This window comes from Cebus imitator, unplaced genomic scaffold (assembly GCF_001604975.1).
Source record: "Cebus imitator isolate Cc_AM_T3 unplaced genomic scaffold, Cebus_imitator-1.0 Scaffold22, whole genome shotgun sequence".
Classification (NCBI taxonomy): Eukaryota; Metazoa; Chordata; class Mammalia; order Primates; family Cebidae; genus Cebus; species Cebus imitator.
In genome coordinates this window covers 6,034,593-6,058,934 of record NW_016107337.1, presented here as the reverse complement: position 1 = coordinate 6,058,934, position 24,342 = coordinate 6,034,593, and the positions used below count along the sequence as shown (strand labels likewise).

The following is a 24,342-nucleotide window of genomic DNA, read 5'->3' as shown; positions in this document are numbered from 1 at the left end:
GAGCATCAGATTGGAAGAGTCTAGCACCAAAGCCATGTAAAAAAATATACTTGGATGTATAGACCCTGGACGGTCACCTAAGTGAGCCACTGTTGCCAAGGGCAATTCTTATTCATCAGGTGTGCTGGTGGGGAGAATGAAACAGGTGACCATCATTGCTTTTAGGCAGCCTACAAAAGACTGAGAAAAAGATCCCACTGTTTTTACTGAGATTCAGTAGTTTTTCTTGAATAAATGCTTTTCAGTTTAAAAAATAATAATAAAAACTGGCTAGCAGCCCAAAGCCCATTTCAGGTTTAATTTATAAAAAGTCTAGTAAGCACATTTATGATTTTCCTAACAACTCTGGATTAGCCTCAACTTAGCCAGAGAATAAGACAAACTACCCAAGGCTGGGCATTAATGTGGTGAGCATCATTGAGTGATGGTGCTATTATCTACTAAAACAGAACTCAAACAACAAAGGCACATGTTCAGCAACTTCACTCCTACATATTACCCTAGACAAACATGGCCTGCATAATGGAGGAATAAACAAAGATGTTCAATGCAGGATTTATTTATAATAGTTAACAAAAAATACTGGAAATAACCAAATATTCATTAATAGACTTAAGGCAGATTTAAACCCCGGTACGCTATGCAGCAGTTAAAATTAAAGAAGTGATCAATATGTACTACCACAGAAAGTGCTCCATGACGTGGAGTTGATGAAGAACACAGAAACACAGCATGACAGCATTTGATTTTTTAAAAGGCACCCACAAAAATCCCATTTTATATAGCATTCCCAAATGTCATCTGTGAACCAGCAGCATCAGCATCACCTGTGAACCTGCTAAAAATGCAAATTCTCAGGCCTCACCCCAGACCTACTGAACCAGAACTCTGCGGGTGGGGTCAGCAGTCTGTTTTAACAAGCCCTTTGAGGGTGTGAGGTCTTGTTTTAACAAGGCTGAGAACCACTAGCCTACATGGGCAGGCATAAAAATCTCTAAGAAAAGGTTGGCCAAACTTGCATCAAATGAGGTCCCTGCACAACTCTCTGTCTATACTCTCATCTATCTTTATGTATACTCTTGTGTTCATGCGTTGCTCCTGGAAGTTAAAAGTACCTTTTTTTACAACACTGCAGGTGCTAGGGAAGAGCCTGGGGAAATGGTTAACCATTCATCTCAGCAAAGGAAACGGGGACCTCACTGATGGAATGCGAGAATGAGGCTCCTTAAGAGCTGCTGAAACACTGCCGGTCACAAAAAGCACAAAAAAATACATCCACTCAGAATTTTACTCCAAAACTCTCAACAGAGTTTGGCTGGTCTTACTGGTGACTCCTGTGGAGAGAGAGTACATGACAGTCAGCACTAGCAGGAAGGACAGCTAGCTACCAAAGGATGAAAAAGAACAATGAGGACCTTGTTTGGGAAAGCCAGACTTTTTACGTAGTCTTTTGTTGTCCTCTTTTGTTGATTCTTTAGCACTACATGTGGCAGCAGCCGCCACCCCAGCTCCCAGCCCCCAATCATCCTTACATTTGCAGTTGTTGAGCAGGGCAGCAGGCAAAGGCAACCAGAAAAGGAGCTGTGAGACCTATGGAACAAACCTTACTGAGGCCCTCTAGCTACTATAATCTAACCCTAATTAAGCCTCTTCAAGACAGTGGGGCCTGGAAAATGTGCGTGCACACGCATGCACACACACGCGCACTCACTCACGTGCACTCACTCTCACACACACACACACACTCCTATACTTTTTATTTCCCATTAACTTCATAATCAGAAGTGAAATCAACCATTATTGACAATGCTTGTGAAGATAATAAACACTGCAAGAGTAGTCAGGAACTCACTTTAAAATAAGGTTTATAGAAATCTATAAATCTAAAAATAAGATAACTATACTCAATTTTCAGTTGAGAGACTGCCGTAAGAGGTAACCTTATTAATCTCCCTACTATTGCTATGTCATGTTTCAAACCAGAGCTAAAGAGTAAGTAGTATTTTATTAAAACTTACAAATTTTCCAGTTCTAATTTTTTTTTTTTTTTTTTTTTTTTTTACCAGGTTTTTTTTTTTTTTTTTTTTTTTTTTTTTTTGAGACAGGGTCTTATTCTCTCACCCAGGCTGGAATACAGTGGCACCATCACAGCTCACTGACGCCTCGACCTCAGCCTCCTAAATAGCTGAGATTACACATGCACCACCATGCCTGGTTAATTTTGTATGTGTGTATGCGCAGATAGAATCTCCCCCTATGTGGCCCAGGCTGGTCTTAAACTCTTGGGATCAAGCAACCCTCCTGCCTTGGCCTCCCAAAGGGCTGGGATTACATTAAGAGCCACCACACCCAGCCCTCAATTGTTTTTAAGTGAGATTTTGGTGGATTTGATGTCAACAGTGTGTGGCATCACCCCTGACATATAACGTACAACAGTTTTAAAAGCCAATATCTAAAACAGCCTGGATATTCTTTTTTTTTGTTTGTTTGTTTGTTTGTTTGTTTGAGACAGAGTTTCGCTCATTACCCAGGCTGGAGTGCAATGGCGCGATCTCGGCTCACCGCAACCTCCGCCTCCTGAGTTCAGGCAATTCTCCTGCCTCAGCCTCCTGAGTAGCTGGGATTACAGGCACGCGCCACCATGCCCAGCTAATGTTTTGTATTTTTAGTAGAGACGGGGTTTCACCATGTTGACCAGGATGGTCTCGATCTCTTGACCTCGTGATCCATCCGCCTCGGCCTCCCAAAGTGCTGGGATTACAGGCTTGAGCCACCGCGCCCGGCCGGATATTCTTTAACTTTCTGATAAAAGATCAAGTAAAAGTTTTGCTCTCTGTAACAACCCCTCTTCAGATTTCACTGACAAGAAAATGCTAAATAAAAGCACATTCTCACTGTGGGGTTTGGAAAACATCAGTTACTCCAATTTCAAGCTTTATTCTCTTGGATACTGGGAGGTCATCATAACCCACTTACATTTTGATACAAGCAAAAGCCCACAAAGTTACTGAAAAACTACAAAGAAACAGCTGTATGCCATTCAACTCTCTGGGCCATGTTTCTCCATTGTATAGAGAAAAATAATCTCTTTTTCTAACCTGAAAGCAAACACGGTTCTGCTCACCGCCCACTATTCAGCCTATTTTTTTTTTTTCCTCCTTTAAAAAGGTCAAATTGTAGCTATATCCATTAAGAAGCTTTAGTTGTTTACCCAGAGAAGATGAAGCAAAAAGTCTTGCCATAACCTCATATAAAAGAAATATCCAATTATTAAACAATGAAAGATTTGTCACTACATGGGTGATACAGTTTGGCTGTGTCCCCAACCAAATCCCATATTGAACTGTAGCTCCCATAATTCCCACATGTTGTGGGAGGGACCTGGTGGGAGGTAATTAAATCATGGGGGTGAGTCTTTCCAATGCTGTTCTTGTGGTAGTAAGTCTCATGAGATCTGATGGTTTTATAAAGGTTTTATAAGGGCAGTTCCCCTGCACACGCTATCCTTGCCTGTCGCCATGAAAGACTTTGCTTCTCATTTGCCTTCCACCATAATTGTGAGGACTCATCAGCCACGTGGAACTATGAGTCAGTTAAGCCTCTTTCCTTTATAAATTACTCAGACTCAGTTATGTCTTTATTAGAAGTGTGAGAACAGACTAATAGAGTAAATTGGCACTGCTGTAAAGATATCCAAAAATGTGGAAGCAACTTTGGAACTGGGTAAAGGAGCCTGGAACAGTTTGGAGGGCTCAGAAGAAGATAGGAAAATGTGGGAAAGTTTGTTGAATGCCTTTAATAAAAATGCTGATAGTCATATGGACAATAAAGTCCAGGCTGACATGGTTTCAGAAGGAGGTGAGGAAATTGTTGGGAACCGGAGCAAAGATGACTCTTGCTGCGCTTTAGCAAAGATACTGGTGGCTTTTTGCCCCTGTGCTAGAGATAATGGCAGAACTTTGAACTTGAGATAGACGATTTGGGGTATCTCGCAGAAGAAATTTCTAAGTGGCAAAGCATTCAAGAGGAAGTAGAGCATAAAAGTTTGGAAAACTTGCAGTAGAAAAGAAAAATCCATTTTCTGGGGAGAAAGTCAAGCTGGCTGCAGAAATTTGTATAAATAACAAGGAGACAAATGTTAGACAAACGTAAAGACAGTGAGGAAAATGTCTCCTGGGAATGTCAGAAACCCTCACAGCAGCCTCTCCCATCACAGGCCTAGAGGCCTAGGAGGGAAAAATAGTTTCCTGGGCCAGGTCCAGCCCCCTGCTATGTGCTGCCTGGAGACCTGGTGCCGTGTGTCCCAGCTGCTCCAGTCATGGCTAAAAAGGGCCAAGGTACAGCTCAGGTCATGACTTCAGAGGGTGCAAGCCTCAAGCCTTGACAGCTTCCACATGGTATTGAGCCTACAGGTGCACAGAAGTCAAGAACTGCAATTTGGGAACCTGCACCTAGATTTCAGAGGATGTATGGAAACGCCTGGATGTCCAGGAAGAAGTTAGCTGCAGGGGCAGAGCCCTCATGGAGAACCTCTGCTAGAGCATGGCAGAAGGGAAATGTGGGGCTGGAACCCCCAACATTGTCCCTACTGGGACACTCTCTAGTGGAGCTGTGAGAAGACGGCCATCATCCTCCAAAACCCAAAACGGTAGATCCACCAACAGCTTGCACTGTGCACCTGGAAAAGCCACAGACACTCAACACCAGCCTGTGAAAGCAGCTGGGAAGGAGGCTGTACCTGCAAAGCCACAGGGGTGGAGCTGCCCAAGACCATGGGAACCCACCTCTTGCATCAGTATGACCTGGATGTGAGACACAGAGTCAAAGGAGATCATTTTGAAGCTTTAAGATCTGACTGCCCTGCTGGATTTTGGACTTGCATGGGGCCTGTAGTCCCTTTGTTTTGGTCAATTTCTCCCATTTGGAATGGCAGTATTTACCCAATGCCTGTACCCCCATTGTATCTAGGAAGTAACTAACTTGCTTTTGATTTTACAGGCTCATAGGTGGAAGGGACTAGCCTTATCTCAGATGAGACTTCAAACTGCGGACTTTTGAGTTAATGCTGAAATAAGACTTTGGGTGACTGCTGGAAGGCACGACTGGCTTCACAATGTGAGGACATGAGATTTGGGAGGGGCCAGGAAAAGAATGGTATGGTTTGGCTGTGTCCCCACCCAAATCCCATCTTGAATTATAGCTCCCATAATTCCCACGTGTCATGGGAGGGATCTGGTGGGAGGTAACTGAATCATGAGGGCGGGTCTTTCTTGCGCTGTTCTCATGATAGTGAATAAGTCTCATGAGATCAGATGGTTTTATAAAGGGGAGTTCCCCTGCATACGCTCTCTCCTGCCTGTCGCCATGTAAGACGCGACTTAGCTCCTCATTTACCTTCTGCCATGATTGTGAGGCTTCCCCAGCCATGTGGATGTGTAAGTCAATTAAACATCTTGCCTTTATAAATTGTCCAGTCTCGGGAAGGTCTTTATTAGCAGTGTGAGAATAGACTATAACAATGAGAAAGAGAAATAACAAAAGTATACTTTACCTCTAAAAAGAATAGGCTTAAAACTTGAACGGCCAAAGTGATTTTTAAAGTATATTAAACAAAAATTATGGGAGGCCACTGTTTTTGGACTAAGCTCCTGCACTAGGCCCCAACAGCCAGACCAAACCAGAGTCACTCGTGCTAACTGCCACATAATCATATTGCAACTCTGAAACTTTAAAGCAGCAGCAGATCCTCAGAAAAGACAAGGTTTTTTTTCTGGAAACAGGAGATTTCAGTCTACCGGAATCAGCAAAACAAGAAAGTCTCTTCTGCCTTAACCCTTACAAAAAAGTAACCTGAAGTAACTTGCTGTTAATCAATCCGCTTGTTTTTCTGTTGTTCTGTTTCTTTGTTTCCTTGTTCCTTTATAAAAGGCACTGTTCTGACATTGCCCAGTGGGAGCTCTCAGTCTCTTTTATAGAATGGAGGCTGCCTGCTTCCCAAATTATGAATAAACACCAATTAGATCTATAAATAAATTTGTGATTTTGTCTTTTGACAGATGTAAGATATATTACAAGGTCACTTTGTAGTATATCCATTGCTAAATGAATTAGGAAGCAAGCTAAGTTAAAAGCAAGTCAATGGATGTTAACTGCACTTCCGCTGATTTCTGTCAGAAGTGACCTAAGTACTTCCTGGTAAGCAGCTTTCAATATAAACAAGAGCCCTGCACCTACCTCCCTATCACTTCAAAAATTGAATACTGCAAGGCTAGAAAGGCAACACCCAGGCATTAGATGCACCTTCAAGAACAGACTTCTCTGAATAGCCAGTAACAGCTGGAGAAAGGAAGAAGATCAGACCTGCCTTTCAGGTTCCCCACCCCAGTAGCAGGAGGTGAATCTTAAATACCCTTTCCTCCCCAGAGGTTATAGAGCTGACCTGAGAGAGAGGCCAGCCATATCCTCAGCAAGAGGATGGAGAAGCAAGGCCAGCCCTCGATAGTAACTGACAGAATCACATGGGCAGAAGCAAACTCCACCTGTAGCACCAAAGAAGGTGTGAAATACTGTGGTGAAAACACCCTTCCTCCTCAACACTCATTTCCAACAACAACAACAAAAAATACCCACTACATTTAATATCCAAAACTGTAACTGGTGAGTCCAGCTCTAAAGATCTCTCACATGAAAGATGTCAGGCAGCCGGGCGTGGTGGCTCACGCCTGTCATCCCAGGATTGGGAGGCTGAGGCAGGGGTGGATCACCTGAAGTCAGGAGTCTGAGACCAGCCTGGCCAACAGATTGAAACCCTGTCTCTACTAAAAACACAAAAACTAGCAGGGCATGGTGGTGGGCACCTATAATCCCAGCTACTGGGGAGGCTAAAGCAAGAGAAACACTTGAATCAGGGGGCAGAGGTTGCAATAGCTGAGATTGTGCCACTTCACTACAGCCTGGGAGAAAGCATGAGACTTGCCTCAAAAAAATTTTTTTAAAAAGATGTCAGGCACAAGCATGTCTCAGGTTTCCTTCAAATTGACGAAACTGTCAAGCCTGCCAAAGACAGCCTATGTGGCAAGTAAATGCTTGTGATTAAGAACCTGAGTATCAACTTGAGGAGGAACGTGTGACGGGGAGGGAGGAACGGAGGGTACACAAAAACATTCGTGAATAAAATTAGTTTTTACCTTCATTAGAATGTGTTTATGTTTCCGAAGCATATTTGAACCTGAATTTACATGTATACTACATAAAAGAAGACTCTTACATTAACAAATGTGGGAAGAGAGTACTGAGGTTACTAGGTTTTTTTTTTTAATTACAAAGAAATGTCTTACTTCTATGCTTTCACAGGTTTCTCCACTAAGGTTATGTATAACTTATGCAGAAAATGATAAAGCATTATTCAACCATAGGAAAATACAAACTACATTAAGTACAGCTGCTTTTAACTGCAATGCTCCAGGAATCAAAGGAAGTTAATGGTGCCACAGTTGTTTCCAAGACATGGGGCCTGCACAGTGGGCTGCCCGTTGGCTTCCCTTGGAAGAAGCAGAGTGTACTGCCTTGGTAGGAAAAATGATTTCCTCAAAGAGAGCAATGATCCCTCAAAAAGGCTGGACAGGGGTGAGCAGAATGCTTCCTTTCCAGCACTTTCCACATCTTGCTATTGCCTTCTCCCGTCCTAGGTTCAGGCACTTTTAAAAATCAGCAAAAGCAAGACTTTTTCTCTTTTATTTTTCTTTTTTGGCTACACTGGCATCATAACATTCTACTAGAGGTTAGTAATTCAAAGCTAAAACCCCGACATTTGAGACTTGGTATTATTACATAAATCACCTCCATTTTGGCAAATTTACATCTGTAACAAACTCCTTTAAGGTAAGACCTACCTCTCTGTATTGTGGTGAAGCAGCAAAATATTGGCAATAAACTCTATGATGTTAGGGAGTTCCTTAATCTCCCTAAACTTTAAACTCCCTCATCAGTAAAACAGGAAAAGGAAAATACATCTGCCCAGGGCTCATGTGAGGGGCAAATAGGGCATTTGCTGCCCACAGGTGCTTGGCAGGAGCCAGGCCCTAGGAAACACTCTTTCAATGTTAGTATCACTGCCAAATAAAATATCTTCCTTTCCACACAGTACTGGTTGAAAACAACTAAGAATCTCAAACTCTTCAATACCAGAAAGGCACAAACCACCCCTGTCTCTTCCTCTGTGTCCTCTTACTTACCTTTTCCAACCTCTATAAAAAGGATGAGCAGAACCTGCCCCACTGTGAAGGACACACTCATATCTTCCTTTTGTTCAGTACACAAAATAAGGCTACGAGGTAGGAATGCTGGTAGGAAAATGAACACACCTTAAACATTCTAAAAAAGTACATTTTATCGTCAAAAGCTAAAGGGTGACTGCATGGGCGGGCAACTTGGTCAGGAGAAGCAAGAGAGACAGAGAAGCCAGGGGCCCTGTTGTCCCTGGTGGGGAGAATCAGGAGGACTTCCAGGACTCCCGTGGAAGAGGCAGGTCAAGCCCGCAGCCTCCCTGAGCTCTGCACAGACGTGAGGCTCTCAGTAGTCGAACCCTTGCTGGTGGCCAATGTGAGCAACATCCAAGGTGGACATGACAATATGACAGAGGTCTACGTACATCCTGGAATGGCACCAGATTTGAATTGCAATTGACTCACCCTGTGCTTCCCTTTCCCTTTAATTGAGAAAGAAAATAAAATGTCCTCTACATCTTCTAGTAAGTTTTTAAATTATGACACCTTTGAACCAAGAAAAGGGAAAGTTGCCATGGCTTCTGTATGTTTCTCCTTGGCCCAAAATTCACACAGAGAAACTCAAATTGCTAAACTAATAAAAGCATGATTTGTTAAATTCTCAGTTAATAATTCAAAATGTTTCTTCTATGCTTTGCATTATGACATACCATAAAAAAAAAACCTAAATTAGCTTTGAAGTAGCAATGAAATTAACTAATAAACAAAGTAGAAAATTCATTTCAGGGTTTTTTTTTCTATTATTCCTGCATAAGAAAATATAATAAAAGACATAAATCATACATAAATTATGTATACAATGATCTATGATGAATACCTTTGATGCTACTGTTGTAATTGTTTTTTTGGGGTTTTTTTGGTTGTTTTTTTTTTTTTTTAGACAGGGTCTCACTCTGGTGGCCAGGCTGGAGTGCAGTGGCGCAGTCTCGGCTCACTGCAACCTCTACTTCCCAGGCTCAAGCAATCCTCCTGCCTCAGCCTCCCAAGTAGCTAGGATTACAGGCGTAAACAACTGTTCCCGGCCTGATGTTACTACTGTAATTGTTTTGATGCACCATGAACCATGCTCACATAAAACAGCAAATTTAATCAATAAATGTTGTGTGTGTTCTGACTGCTCTACTGACAGGCCATTTCTCCATCTCTCTCCCTCTCCTTGGGCCTCCCTATTCCAGTGATTTCAGGTGGTGAGAGAATAAAGAGAATGGTAAGGAAAGAAATTTACAAAGAAGATTCAGAATGTGCAAGAATGCAGAGGTGTAAGAGAGCAAAAAGGCATTTATGAATCCTCAAACCAGGCAGGGGGTATCACAGGGTGTGGGTACTGGATTTCTCCAAGACCCTTGGGTTGGAATAGTCAGATGTTGAGCAGTGAAGGGGAACTCGAGTCATCTGAGGAAAAAGAAGACTAGGGAAAAGCTTTCAGATTGAATGGAGAAGTTACTGAGATAGGAAAAATGGCAAGAGGAGCAAATGAAGAGATGGAGATGAGGCATCTGTTTGGAGGGTACATCGTATTTAAGGTCTGTTCCAGTTATTCAATGCTGTATAACAAGCTACCCCCAGAACTTAGTGGTTTAAAACAACAGCGTTTATTATGGTCACAGTACTGCAGTTTGGGCATGGCTTGGTGGAGCAGCTACTCTCTGCTCCACTCAGCCTCTGCTGGGGGGGCTTGAAGATTGAGGCTGGGGGCATCTGAAGGTGCACCCGCTCACATGAGGGGCTACTGACACTAAGAAGACCCAGCAACTGAGGTTTCCTGACACCTGCCTCTGTCTGTCTGGTCTCCAGCGAGCAGCCTCGGGGTTCCCAGGCTTCTTACATGTTAGCCCAGGGCTCTCAAGGCGGGAGTTCCAAGAGAGGCAGCACAAGCCCTGATGTGGCTTTTTATGGCCTAGCTTTGGAAGTCACAGGGTGTCACTTCTGTATCATTCTATTAGTTAGAAATGTGCCACAAAGGCCAGCCCATATTCAAGGAGAGGGGAATTAGAACACCTTTTGGTCGGGCGTGGTGGCTCACACCTGTAATCACAACACCTTGGCAAGCTGAGGCAGGCAGATAATCTGAGGTCAGGAGTTCTTAACCAGCCTGGCCAAAATGGTGAAACCCTGCCTCTACTAAAAAAAAAAAGAAAAAAAAAATTAGCCAGCCATGATGGCGGGCACCTGTAATCCCAGCTACTTGGGAGGCTGAGGCAAGAAAATCGCTTGAACCTGAGAGGTGGAGGTTGCAGTGAGCCAAGATCACGTCACTGCACTTCGGCCCATGCAACAAGAGTGAAACTTCGTCTCAAAAAGAAAATAACACCTTTTGGAGGAAGGAATATCAGTGAATGTGTGAACACGCTGTAAAACCATCACCAAGTCCTTGTGGGATGTCAGTGTGGGTGGATTCAGGAGTGACATATGGATTTCTAAGAGAAAGAGCTGAGCAGGATATCAAGGTTTGGGACACCTGAGGATGTGTGATATTTGAAGCTATTAAGCTGTTTAGATGGCCCAGGAAAAGAACAGAGCACAGGGGGAAATGAGCATGAAATGTGAACATCTCAGTGGGGAAAGGAAGATACAAATTAAGAAATGGAGTGTTGGACTTTGGAAGGCTGTGGGGATGCCAAGCAGATTGAGAGGGAAGAGTAGACAGTAGATTTGGTGATAAGGAGCAGTGGTGGGTAATGCTGAGAGATCTGGGCTCCGTGGATTGGACTGGAGTGGAGTAGAGAACTGGGGTAGCGTTGAAGAGTAGGGTGGGGTGGAGGAGAATGGGAGGGCTGGTAAAATGGATTCCAGGCCTGCGGGAATAGGGGAATGGTAAAGGAAGGCAACCAGAAAGGAAGACTGCTCTTTGCCAAAACTGAACTGATTATTTAATAATAACAAGTCTAACCAGTGACTTGAGGGTCCTGCTCCACTTTGGATTGGAGAGAATTCATAAAGTGCACTTTGAAAAGCTGGCTGCCTCATCACTACATTTCAAATTCAACATCTATAGCCATCATGATGAAATTAATAATCCAGTCAAGAGAATGTCATCTGCAGTGACCAATGACCACAGCCCTAGCCAGAGCCCAACCCAGGGGAAGACAGGGCTCTTGGAACCAGAGGCCCCTCTTGAAGGCTTAAAAAAAAAAAAAAAGGAAGTAAGTTTGGGAAAGGATGGTAATCCTGGGAAAAATAAAACTCCTAAACCAAGAAAAATCTGCCAAGTTCTCTTTACTATCAGTCAGAGTTTTCAATGAATCTCTGACACAATCAGCAGTGTCAATCCATTATAAAGTCACCATGAGAGGCAGGCTTGGCAGACAGGTTTCCCCTTCAACAATGACCTGAAGAAAAAGGTTCGGGAACTACAGTTCTGGAATGAAAATCACTGCTCAAGAGAACCTGGGTGAGAATAGTTAACAAATCCAGAAGCTGCACAAATCAGTCCCAAGACACTGCAAGATGAAAAAGCAAGCACTCACAACTCCAGTTTGGCCCTTGGAAATCACTGGTTAAAATTCTAAAATTACAACGTTACCACAATTTCACTCAAATGTCACCTCTAAACTAAACTGCTTCTCTGGCTATCATACCACCCAGGGAAAGCATAATACTTTCATTCTGCAAATATTTAATATGCTCTTATTCTCTGCAAGGCTCTTACACATTAAAGTGAATTATTGCTTACAGACTTGAGTTTCTTGAAGGTCAAACTCTACGATATCACTATTGAAATAAATTTTGCATTAAAACCATCTTAACTAAAACCAGTGGCATCCACAGGCATAGCAAATCCAGTTATCCTCCCTTGCCTCTGGCTTCTGCTCTCATTTTACAAACACACACAAATACCAAACAAGTTCCTCTCTGCTAAGGAACTAAAAACGACATTCAACATAGCCAAGCAAATTAATCCAAATTTCATCAAATTAATTAATCCAAATTAATCCATCACTTAATCCAAACTTCCCTTTAAAACACCCATAACTTCTCTAAAGAGTCTCCCTTTCCGGTTGCCTTCTACCATTCCCCCATTCCCACAGGCCTGGCATCCACTGCACCAGCCCTCCCACTCTCCTCCACCCCACCCTACCCCTCTTCATCCCCACCCCAATTCTCCTCAACTCCACCCCTTGCCATCCATGGAACCCAAATCTTTTAGCATTATCTACCACTGTGGGAGTGTTGGATAATGGGGGGTGGGGGGATGCAAACATTCAGTCCATAGCAACTTTCCAAGTTCAAAGGTCACCTACTTTGGGAACTGTTTTCTGAAGACCCCTGCCAGGGTTCTCACTTCCTCCTCAGTCACGGTTATAAACTCCTCACAACATCCACTCTGCTACGGCAGCCTAGTTGTATGTTTGTTTCTCCAGACTGGCCTATGAGCCTGAGAGTGGGCATCCTATCACGCTTCTGTCTAAAGAAATAAAAGGTTTCATTTGAACTGGGAATCACTGAGTTAGCCTTTTACAGAAATATCTAATATTCAGTTTCAAAAATCAGTATCTATTGAGCACCAATAGTAGAAACAGATTTGTTCCTTTCACACATATATGAGATATCAGCCTCAGAGAAGTTTTGTGACTTATCCAATGTCTCACAACCAGAAAATGATGAAGCCAAATTTTGAACCTCGATGTGACTTCAGGTTCAGCATTCTCTGCCCTGAATGTTTATGATTAGTTCTGATACACAAGATCAGACATGCAGGCCAGACTCTGCTTGGTGTTCCTTTCCAGGGTTTCTACCATAGCTGTACTATGCTTTTGAACAACACCTTTGCAAGGAAAAGGAAGACTGTATGCAACTTTTTTACGTGGTATAATAGGCTGAGTAAGGACACATACTCTCTAGCCAGGCATTACAGATCAAAATCCCAGATCTGTCTGTGCCAACCTGTGTGCCCCTGAAAAAGTTATTACTCTGCCCCTTCACGCCTTGTTTCATTTGTAATACAGGGATACTATTAGCACCTGCTCATAGGGTATGTTGTGAAATTTTTCAGAAATGAAACATGAAAAGCATTTAGACAACCTGGCATACAGAAAACGATAAACATTGTTGCTGGTAACCACAGTAGTTGTATTACTAAAACTAACCCAGTAAAACCCCAGCTGGAAAACTTAAGTAATTGTAATGGAAGGCTGAAGCTCTGTCACTTCAGGTTCCAATTTTGTTTCAATTATTTGGAAGGAAAATATTTCTTTAAAAAGTATGACATGTTCCTAGCCCTATAAACTGATTAGAAAATGTAGTTTAGGCCAGAGAGTGGCTCATACCTGTAACCCCAGCACCTTGAGAGGCCGAGGCAGGAGGATCACTTGAGCCCAGGGGTTCGAAACCAGCCTGGGCAACAGAGTAAGACCTTGCCTTTACAAATAATAAAAAAAATTAGTCAGGCGTGGAGGTGTGTGCCTGTGGTCGCAGCTACTCAGGAGGCTTAAGTCAGAAGATTGCTTGTGCCCATGAGGTCAGGGCTGCAGTGAGTTGTGATCACACTGCTACACTCCAACCACCTCAAAAAAAAAAAAAAAAAAAAAGTTGTTTAAATTTTTCTTGGACTCCAGATTATTATCTTAGAGACAACAGATTTGGGACAAAGTTTTTGTAGAGCTCTCCACATCCAGCAGAGTACATCTGACCATTCAGATTATGTTTCCTCACGTATAAAATGAAAATGTACTGGTCCTACTTCCCTGTAGCAATGAAAGACTGAAACAAGATAATATGTAGAAAAGTTATTAATAGCTCTGAAAGGTCATGTGGTATCATCATCATCATCATTCTGGGTTCTAATAAAATCATATTCCACACCGAATATTCCAACTTCCACACTGAAATGTAAGGCTGATCATCCCTTTGCTAATTGGCTAAGACAGGCAAAATGTTTGCATTTTGCCCCCGCCCCGCTTTTATTTTTTTGGAGACAAAGTCTCACTCTGTCGCCCAGACTGGAGTGCAGTGGCAGGATCTTGGCTCGCTGCAACCTCCGCCTCCCAGGTTCAGGCAATTCTCCTGCCTCAGCCTCCTGAGTAGCTGCGATTACAGGTGTGCGCCACTATGCCCAGCTAATTTTTGTATTTTCAGTATAGACGTGGTTTCACCATGTTGGTCAAGCTGGTCTCAAACTCCTGACCTTGTGATCCATCCGCCTCGGCCTCCCAAAGTGCTGGGATTAAAGGCACGACCCACTGCGCCTGGCCCTGCATTTTTCCCTCTTTACAGAATTTTTGTTCTGGTTTACTAGCAGCAAGCACTTTCCACTACTGTGAACATACTACTTGCCCTTCTCAAATGCGTTTTTTAAAAGCTACTACTAAAATGTGCTAAGACCATCCATGTCTCCTGGGCTCAGAATACATTAGAAGTAAATAACCGGCCAGGTGCTCACGCCTGTCATTCTAGCACTTTGAGAGGCCGAAGCAGGTGGACTGCCTGAGGTCGGGAGTTTGAGACCAGCCTGGGCAACATGGCAAAACTCCATCTCTACTAACAAAAAAATTAGCCAGGTATGCTAGCGCACGCCTGTAGTCCCAGCTACTTGGGAGGCTGAGGCACAAGAATCACTTGCGTCCGGGAGATGGAGGTTGCAGTGAGCCTAGATCACACCACTGCACTCCAGCCTGGGCAACAAGACAAGACTCTGTCTAAAAAAAAAAAAAAAAAAAGTAAATAACTTCAATAGAACAACATAGAAAATGTGTTTATGAAGTATTTATTGAGCACTATGTCCAATATCCTTTCAAGAATAAAAATTTAACCAATACTGTGTCTTCCACCTATGTATACACACATATTGTTACATACACACCTCAGAAGCAAAGTACCAATGTGGCTTCTATTCACAGATCAGGTTTTCACTAATTATATGTAAGATATAAGCATATTCAGAACATATATTCCTATCTCCCTGCCAAACCGTGTTCCTTCTCTAATTCTTCATCTTTTTTATCCAAACCCATCTGACTCTATTAATGCTATAAGTCTTTTTGATCGATACATGTGCAGTATGAGAAATATTTATGAAGTACCTACTACATACATACTTGAACTGCATGCTGGGAATACAATGTAAGGCAGTCTCCTATTCTAGTGATGGTATTTCTAGCCAAGTACAGATTCTAGTGGGTTGGATAAACTATGATCTATATTTCTCAAACACTCCTGATTGGACCATAAGCTCCTTTTCCACACCACAATGCCTCCAAATAAACTAAGTATACAATGGTTGAAATTTGATCCTGTTAATAAGTTCATAATCTAAAACCTTATCAAGAACACATTTTATATAATTTATTCTTTTTTGAGACAGAATCTCTCTGTTGCCCAGGCTGAAGTGCAGTGCCATGATCTTGACTCACTGCAACCTCCGCCTCTTGGGTTCAAGCAGTTCTCCTGCCTCAGCCTCCTGAGTAGCTGGGACTACAGATGTGCACCATCATGCTCGGTTAATTTTATATTTTTAGTAGAGATGGGGTTTTGCTCTGTTGGTCAGGCTGGTCTCCAACTCCTGACCTCAAGTGACCTGCCCACCTCAGCCTCCCAGAGTGCTGGGATTATAGGCATGAGCCACTGCGCCCAGCCTTACATAATTTTTTAAACTGGCATTTCTATTTGTATAGCTGTAACATAAACACACTCACCATACCTATAAGCCAAAGCATGTAAATTAACAGGCTGTCTGAAATCACTATTTTTAGTACCAATTATGTGTCTAAGAAGAGATGACACAAAGAAGTACTGAAAGCCACACAAAGCCATGCAAATTACCCCCAAAATATCACCTAGAAAATATCTGCTCCTATTACTGTATTTTGTTAATAAAAATAACATTAAAAGATTCAACATAACCAAAATGATAAGCAAAATAGAAAAAGTAAGTATTTGCCACGGAAAAGGAAGGTATCAGAGAACAATGAGAAGGCAAGACACACTAAGATCCCAACTATAAAAAGTAGACAAGTAACAATCTCAAGAGGGAAATATAAATGGCTAGTAACAACTATAACCTCTCTACGAAACAGACAAATTGAAGCCTATAAGCTTTGTAATTTTTTTTTTAAGGAAATGACTAGAGAGACTGAGGCAGGATGGCTCAAGCCCTGGAATTCAAATCACAGTGAGCTAGAACTGCGTCACTGCACTCTAGCCTGGGCAACAGAGAAAGACTGTCTCTTAAAAAGAGAGGGGGAAAAAAAAGATAACAAAAAGGCAATTTATGTAATAAGAGAAAATATTTGCAAACCAAACACCCAATAAGGGGTTAATATCCAGAACATATATATATATAAAGGTCCTACAACTCAACAACTAATCTGATCAAAAACAGGCAAAACAGTCTGGCACAGTGGCTCAACACCTGTAATTCCAGCACTTTGGGAGTCTGAGGCAGGAGGATCACTTGAGCCTAGGATGTCAAGGTTACAGTAAGCTAACGATTGAGCCACTGCACTCCAGCCTGGGTGACACAGTGAGACTGTATCTCAAAACACAACACAACACAACACTACAAAACAAAAAACAGGAAATAAAAAGTGTTAATAAAGATGGAGAGAAACTGGAATCCTTGTGCACTGCTGGTGCAAATGTAAATTGGTAAAGCCATTATGGAAAACAGTATGGAAGCTCTGCAAAAAACTAAATCAGAATTACTATACAATCCGGCAATCCCACCAATCCCACCTCTGGGTATATAGCTAAAAGAAATGAACACAGGCCCTCAAAGAAGTATTTGCACACTCATGTTCATTACAGCATTATTCACAGCAGCCAAGATGTGGAAGCAACTTTAATGTCCATGGATAGATAATAAAGAAAATGTACTACATACATACAATGGAATAGTATTCAGCCTTAAGAAGGAAATTGGGTCACATGCTACAACATGCATGAGCCTCGATATCATGCCAAGTAAAATAAGCATCACTAGAAGACAAATCCTACATGAGTCCACTTCTCTGAGGTATCTAAAGTGTCAAACTCATAAAACCATAGTTTCTATGATTGTCGCCAGGGGTGGTGGATGGAGGAATGGGGAAGTTGGGAAGCTGTTGTTCATCGAGTACAGAGTTTCCATTTTGGAAAATGAAAAAGTTCCAGAGATCTGTTGCACAACAAGGTACATACAGTTAACACTACAGTACTATACATTTAAAAATGATGAAGATGGTAAATTTTGTGTTATGCATTTTTTTATAAGAAAAAAAAAGGCAATGACAGTTATGTTCTCCAGAATGAGATTCAGTAACAGGCATCAAAAGACTTACATATTCACATCCTTTGACCTGTCTATGGAAATATATCTTAAAACAATTTCTCTTAAAGCAGTATCATAGCTAAAATGGAATATAATCCTACTCCAGGAGAGAAAGAGTTAAATAAATATTTGAATCGTTGAAGAGTACAACCATCAAAAAGTATAGGTTGGGGAAACTTTTTTTTTTTTTTAATTTATTTTTTATTTTTTTTCCCATTTATTTATTTTGTTGCATTTTAGGTTTTGGGGTACATGTGAAGAACATGCAAAATTGTTGCATAGGTACACACGTGGCAGTGTGATTTGCTGCCTTCCTCCCCATCACCTACATCTGGCATTTCTCCCCTTGCTATCTCTCATTTTTTTAAATGATGTGGTAAAATTCATATTATCAAATAATATCCAAAACAATATACAAAACTATACAAGTAATAAATATATTATGACCCTAATGAACATATATTGGGGCACTGAATAAAGAAACAGACAAAATTCTAATTAAGAGAGAGAGACAGACAGACAGAAAAGGGAAAGGGGGCAGGAAAGAGAAAAAGAAAAAGATCTGCCAGCATGATTCTTGTTGAATTTTCACCTAGATAGGTTGATTGTAATGTTCATTTGGAAATAAAGTCTGGCAAGAATAGCTAGAAAAAAACTGACAGAAAAAAAAAATAATAATCAGAGGAAACTAGCCCTTCCAGACATTTTTACATTTTATGAAGCTATAGTAACTTAAACTAGGTTTAGCTGCTGACAATGAACATACAGATAAAGAGAAAAGAAAAGAATGCAGGAATTTAGTACATGACAACAGCGGTATTTCAAATCAATAGAGGAAAAAGAGACATTAGTCAATGAATGGTGTTAGGTGGTTGGGTGGCCAACTGGATATGGAGGTGTTAAGAGTTATACCTCACACATTATTTTCAAAACAAACTCTAAATGGAAGAAAGATTTAAATGTAAAAAATAAAACCAGAAAAACATACACTCAAAGTGAGGAAGGCATTTCTAGGAATTATTCAAAAGCTAGAATCCATAAATGAAAAGAGCCATTAGTTAGGCTGGGTGTAGTGTCCCACTCCAGCAATCCCAGCGATTTGGGAGGCCAAGGCGGACAGATCACTTGAGACCAGGAGTTCAAGACCATCCTAGCCAACATGGCGAAACCCTATCTCTACTAAAAAATACAAAAAATAGCCAGGCATAGTGGCACACACCTGTAATCCCAACTACTTGGGAAGCTGAACCAGAATTGCTTCAACCTGAGAGGCAATGGTTGCAATGAGCAGAGATTACACTACTGCACACCAGCACTTCAGTCTGGGTGACAGAGGGAGACGCTGTCTCAAAAGAGAGAGAAAGAGAGAGAGAGAGAGAGAGAGAGAGAGAGAGAGACAGCGCGATTAGCATTTCTTCTTGGTTAAAAAAAAAAACCACAAAGTCAAAAAAGGAACGACAAGCTAGAAAAAAATATTAAGAACTCATCTCATGAACAGGGGCTACATTGGATAAAACAAGAAAAAAATACAATAGAAAAACTGGCAAAAGATATGGTCAGACATTTCACAGAAAATGTAATGTAGATTGTAAACATATCGAAAGAAGTAAACCACCTTTATATTACATATATATAGTAAGACGCATACTGAGAAACCATTTTTCCCCTATAAGACAAGCAACGATGGAAAAGTGTGGCAATATCCTGGCCACATGGCATGGGAAAGCAGATGCTCACACATGCTGGTAGAAGTATAACTGGCACCACTTCTATGGGGCAGAATTTGGCACTATCAAATTGAACAGCCACATTCTTCTAAGAATTCTTCCTACAGACACACTGGCATTTTTATGGAATGACTTGCATACACACACATTGGCTGCTGCTTTAACAGCAAAATATCAGGGTGAAGGAGTTCAGGACACAACATCTCAAAACATTCCATTTTAGCATGCTGATTCTTTTGGACTAAAGGCACTTGTAAGAAGGTATAAGCAGGTGTAATAAGGGCACCCAAACCTCCTCTCTTTTTCCTGAAAGCAGAAGACGAAGCTCCCGTATGAAAGATGTCCTCCCTCTCCCAGGAGGAAAGAAACATTCTTATCACAGGAAGTCCAAGCCCAGAGAAATCTGCATAAACAGACCTCGCTAAACTAAACCTTCCTTCCTACTTTTCCACAGTTGCCACTCTTTTTCTGACCTAGTATATAATCAATCAGGTCAAGCCAGTTCTTTTGAGTTTTCATTCCTCTTGTGAGGGTAAAAAGTACGTATTATGTAAACAGTAATAAATAAAATCTGCATGCTTTACTCCTGTTAATCTATCTCCTGTTGGTTTAATTCCTAGGTCTCAGTAGAAACCCTAAAAGGGTAGGGAGGAATTTCTCCTCCCCTACAAGGAAAAATGTAAATGTCCATCAATAGGGAACAAGTTAAATATTGTCTGTCACAGTAAATAAAATGTTACATCTATAAATAAATACACATAAATGGTCATTAAAAATGGAGCTACTATAGGCCAGGTGTGGTGGCTCACACCTGTAATCTCAGAACTCTGGGAGGCTGAGGTGGGCGGATTACTTGAGGCCAGGCGTTCGAGACCAGCCTGGCCAACATGATAAAACCCAGTTTCTACAAAAGCAGAAAAATTAGAGTGTGGAGGCGTATGCCTGCAGTCACAGCTACTCAGGATGCTGAGGCTGGAGAATCGCTTAAAACCAGGAGGCAGAGGTTGCAGGGAGCCAAGATCATACCACTGCACTCCAGAGCCTGGGCAACAGAGAGCGACTATGTCTCAAAAAAAAAAAAAAAAAAATGGAGCTGCTCTATATAACCTTATGTTGAATGATTTCTAAAACCTATACCATATTTAAGTGAAGAAAGGTGCTAAACAATTTATGTGTTATAGTTTCTATCACACACTCACATACCTATCCATGCTTTATACATGTATATGTATACATATGTACAAGGAATCTCTGAATGGATAGAGAAGAAACTGGTTGTTACCCAAGAGAAATGGCCTGGGAGACAGAAATGGGAGGGAGATTTATTTATAATTTATAATCTTTTAGTCATTTTGAAGTTTGTATCATGCACATTAATTACCTGATTATGCTACACAAAATAATGTTGAAGTGTATTTTTAAAATACACTCAGGTTTTTTTTTTTAAGGGCAAGTTATAAAATGCAATATTCAGTTAAGAAATTTTGTAATTTGTTGTTCAGGTACGGTGGCTCATGCCTGTAATCCCAGCACTATGGGAGGCTGAGGTGGGCGGATAACCTTAGGTCAGGAGTTCGAAACCAGCCTGATCAACATGGTGAAACCCCGTCTTTACTAAACATACAAAAAAATTATCCTGGCATCGTGACATGCACTGGTAGTCCCAGCTACTCGGAAGCCTGAAACACGAGTATTGCTTGAACCCAGGAGGTGGAGGTTGCAGTGAGCCGAGATCATGCCACTGCACTCAGCCTGGGCAACAGAGCAACACTTCAACAACAACAACAAAAAATTGTGATTTGTTTAAAGCACAGATACAAATCAATATGCTAACTAGGATTTCTCGTTCTCAGAGTAGGACTATGGGTTATTTTCTTTTTTCTACATCAATATTTCTGATTTTTCTAAAATGGACAACTATTCTTAGGTTCCAAAAGGTATTTTTACATTCTAACTTTTTCTAAATTTCCAGTAGATATTAAAATTCCTTAATCCCTTGGAAACATTGTGCTAATAAAAATACATGGCTAAAATTATGGTTTCAGTACAGCTGGTACTCACTAGTTTAAATAAAATTTGGGAATGTCTCAGAAGAGAGATTTTACAACAGTCAATAATTAAAGCAGATATAATTAACCCCAAAAGGAAAATAACCTTGGCCTACCACAAAACGCTCAGTAGCACAAAAGTTCCAGGGATTTGAGTGTTCTTTTTTTGTTTTGCACTGTGAGTATATTTGTTTTTATTACATTCATACATTATTCTTTCGAAATATTGCTAAAAGATCACAACCCCTCCTACCACTCAGCTTTTCCCCTAGGGACTAGGCAGGCTGCCACATAAAAATAAATGCAGGAAGTGAAGAAGAGCTAACAAAGACATCAGCACCATATGGACATCGAGAAACTGCAGACCAAATAAATTAACAGCCTGGGTGGGTCACACCCAGAGACCTGTAAGCAGACCCTCAAAACTGTTATCCAATAATCTCTACATTTGCTTTACTTTTAAATCAATGACACCCTACATTTCCATTATTTATTTCTAAGGCACAATTACAATGTTAAAATGATAGTGACATATTATTGTGTTATTCTTTTTTTGAAGCCTTTCCTCTCTTCATAGATTTTTGGTCCCAGTAACCACTCCTTTTCCCCTTAAAATAATAAAGTTTTTTTTTTTTAATTCAAACTAGTATAATGTGTCGTGGACTAGGTGACTGTCACTTCTATATAATAGTGCTAAACTAAAGGTTATGACTAACATGAGAGTACTCAACTATAAATGTTTATTCAGCTCCAGAAAAGACAGGAAGGTTTTCTACACAATGTATGCTCTAGTTAGCAGTTCTCTCTCTCAAAGTAGGAAATACCACACACAGTAAATGTGCTGCACTGAGCTTAATGTGGGGAAACTCCTGAAAGGCATTATGCAATTTAAGGTATTCTAAATCATTTGATGTTCACTGAACTCTCACTATAAGCCAAGTATTGTACTCAAGACCTAGGTATGAGAGAAAGTAGAAAAACAGCAGAATCTGGGCCTTATACTACAGAGTATTAGAATACTCGTGGTTGAAAACATAAGGAAAACTCAGCGTTTACTTTAAAATCTTCCAGCTCTGTTAAGTACAATCAGCAGCAGGAACAGATTTTTTGATAACTTCACATAACAAGGTTTAAAAAGGCATTTTCAATAGATAAATGCATTTAAAATCAGAGGTAGGGCATTTAATTTTGCATCTGGAGTTCCATTGGAATTTTTTTTAAGGACAAATATAAGAAAACCCCACGTACATTAATAACGATTAAAAGTTCAACAAATCCTAAATTTTCCTGATTTGGTTTTAAATGTGTTGCCAAAATCACAATTCAGGAGGCAATCACAGAGTTTGATAAACCTTATTTCAGCCAACGGAGTCTGCTAGTGAACATCAGGTTTAAAATCCCAGGTTCTGCCTTTTTCAGCTTAAGGCAGGAGTCTTGCTCCAGATTCTTTTAAGACTGAGTCATCCACTCTACTAGTTCAAAGATCTTCCACGTAACTTACCCTCCAAGCCCAGCACAGCCTTATCAGCAACTGTCTGGCTAACCAGAGTTCTGCTTCTTGAGAATGGAGAGGGAAAAAAGAACAGGAGAAAGTGGGAAACAAGAGATGGATTTGGAGGAACACAGAAGTTATCATGGCTGGGGCCTGCTCTTGGACACTTTCCTCGCTCATCTTAGGCAGTCAACACATTTCTGAGCACCTACTGTATGCACTGGTAACATAAAGATGTAAAGGCAGGTAGGCAGACGGAAGCAAGAGTAAGGAATGGCCAGGTGGATTTGTTTTTTATTTTTATTTATTTATTTATTTATTTTTAGACAGTCTCACTCTGTCACCCAGGCTGGAGTGCAGTAGTTCGATCTCAGCTTACTGCAAACTCCACCTCCCAGTTTCAAGTGATTTTCCTGCCTCAGCCTCCGGAACAGCTGGGCCTACAGGCCAGTGCCACCATACCCAGCTAATTTTTGCATTTTTAGTAGAGACAGGGTTCTACCTTGTTGGTCAGGCTGGTGTCAAACTCCTGGCCTCAAGTGATCTGCCTGCCTCAGCCTCCCAATATGCTAGGATTACAGGCCTGAGCCACCGTACCCAGCCTAGGCCACGTGGTTCTACCACAGCAAAGCATCGGTGTAAATGAACTGACCCTCCTAAGGCAGGGGCCTCCTCTTTCATTCTGAGCAGAGTCCTCCACCTTAACCAAAGAACATATGGGAAAATTATAGACAAAAAAAGACTCATCTTACAAGCTAAAAATTTGAAAAAATATGTCTTAGAATTAGACACTTAAACTAGTCCTATTAAAAACTACACAAATTGTATTAGCAAGGTGGAATGCTGCAGTGCTACTAATGACTGTGACTCTTACCACCCAAGCGAGAACACAGACTCTAACACTAGCTACTCCACTCACATAAGCAATACACAGCCATTTAATCTACTTTGACAAGTACCAAACGTAGTTATTGTAAAAACATCATCATGTTAAACAACAATGTATAACAGATTAGTAACAGATTAGTATACAAATATGCATGGACACGTTTGTCATCACATCTCCCTCATCCTGTGTCGCTCCCATTGAAAACCAGACAGACATAATGCTGACTTACATGGTGGCCCCTAAGCCGTCTAACAATACACACAAGAAGTGACAAGCTTTCTGACTCAAACAATTGCATGTCTACCATGTGCAAGTCATCATGTTACCCAACTAAGGACAATCAAAGATGAAATATGTTTCTAACCTCAAGAAACTTAAAATTTATATAACATGTATGTGAATATATATATTACATAGGTAATGTATACGTATTAAAGCATATTGTATGTAATGTTTATAAGCACTCGTGTTAAGTGTGAAATTAATTTGAGGGGAAGGAGGGGAGAGTTGAAAGACTCCAAAGATTGTATCTTACAAGTAATAGAAAGTAAAGTACAGGCCAGGCACAGTGGCTCACGCCTGTAATCCTAGCACTTTGGGAGGCCGAGGCGGGCAGATCCCCTGAGGTCAGGACTTAAGAGTGAAACCCTGTCTCTA

At 41.1% G+C, this 24,342-nt stretch overlaps 1 protein-coding gene across 7 annotated transcripts in view; it reads right to left on the bottom strand.

Annotated features, from left to right (window-relative positions):
- Positions 1-24,342, bottom strand: part of TPD52 (tumor protein D52) — a 241,043-nt gene that overhangs the window by 214,726 nt on the left and 1,975 nt on the right. For 3 of the 7 annotated variants that reach the window (XM_037736084.1, XM_037736085.1, XM_037736086.1), the window contains exon 2: positions 22,806-22,861. The exons of the other annotated variants lie outside the window; for them this stretch is intronic. In XM_037736084.1, the coding sequence (XP_037592012.1) occupies positions 22,806-22,861 (56 nt within the window). The remainder of the gene's footprint in view (positions 1-22,805; positions 22,862-24,342) is intronic. 7 annotated transcript variants of the gene reach the window in all.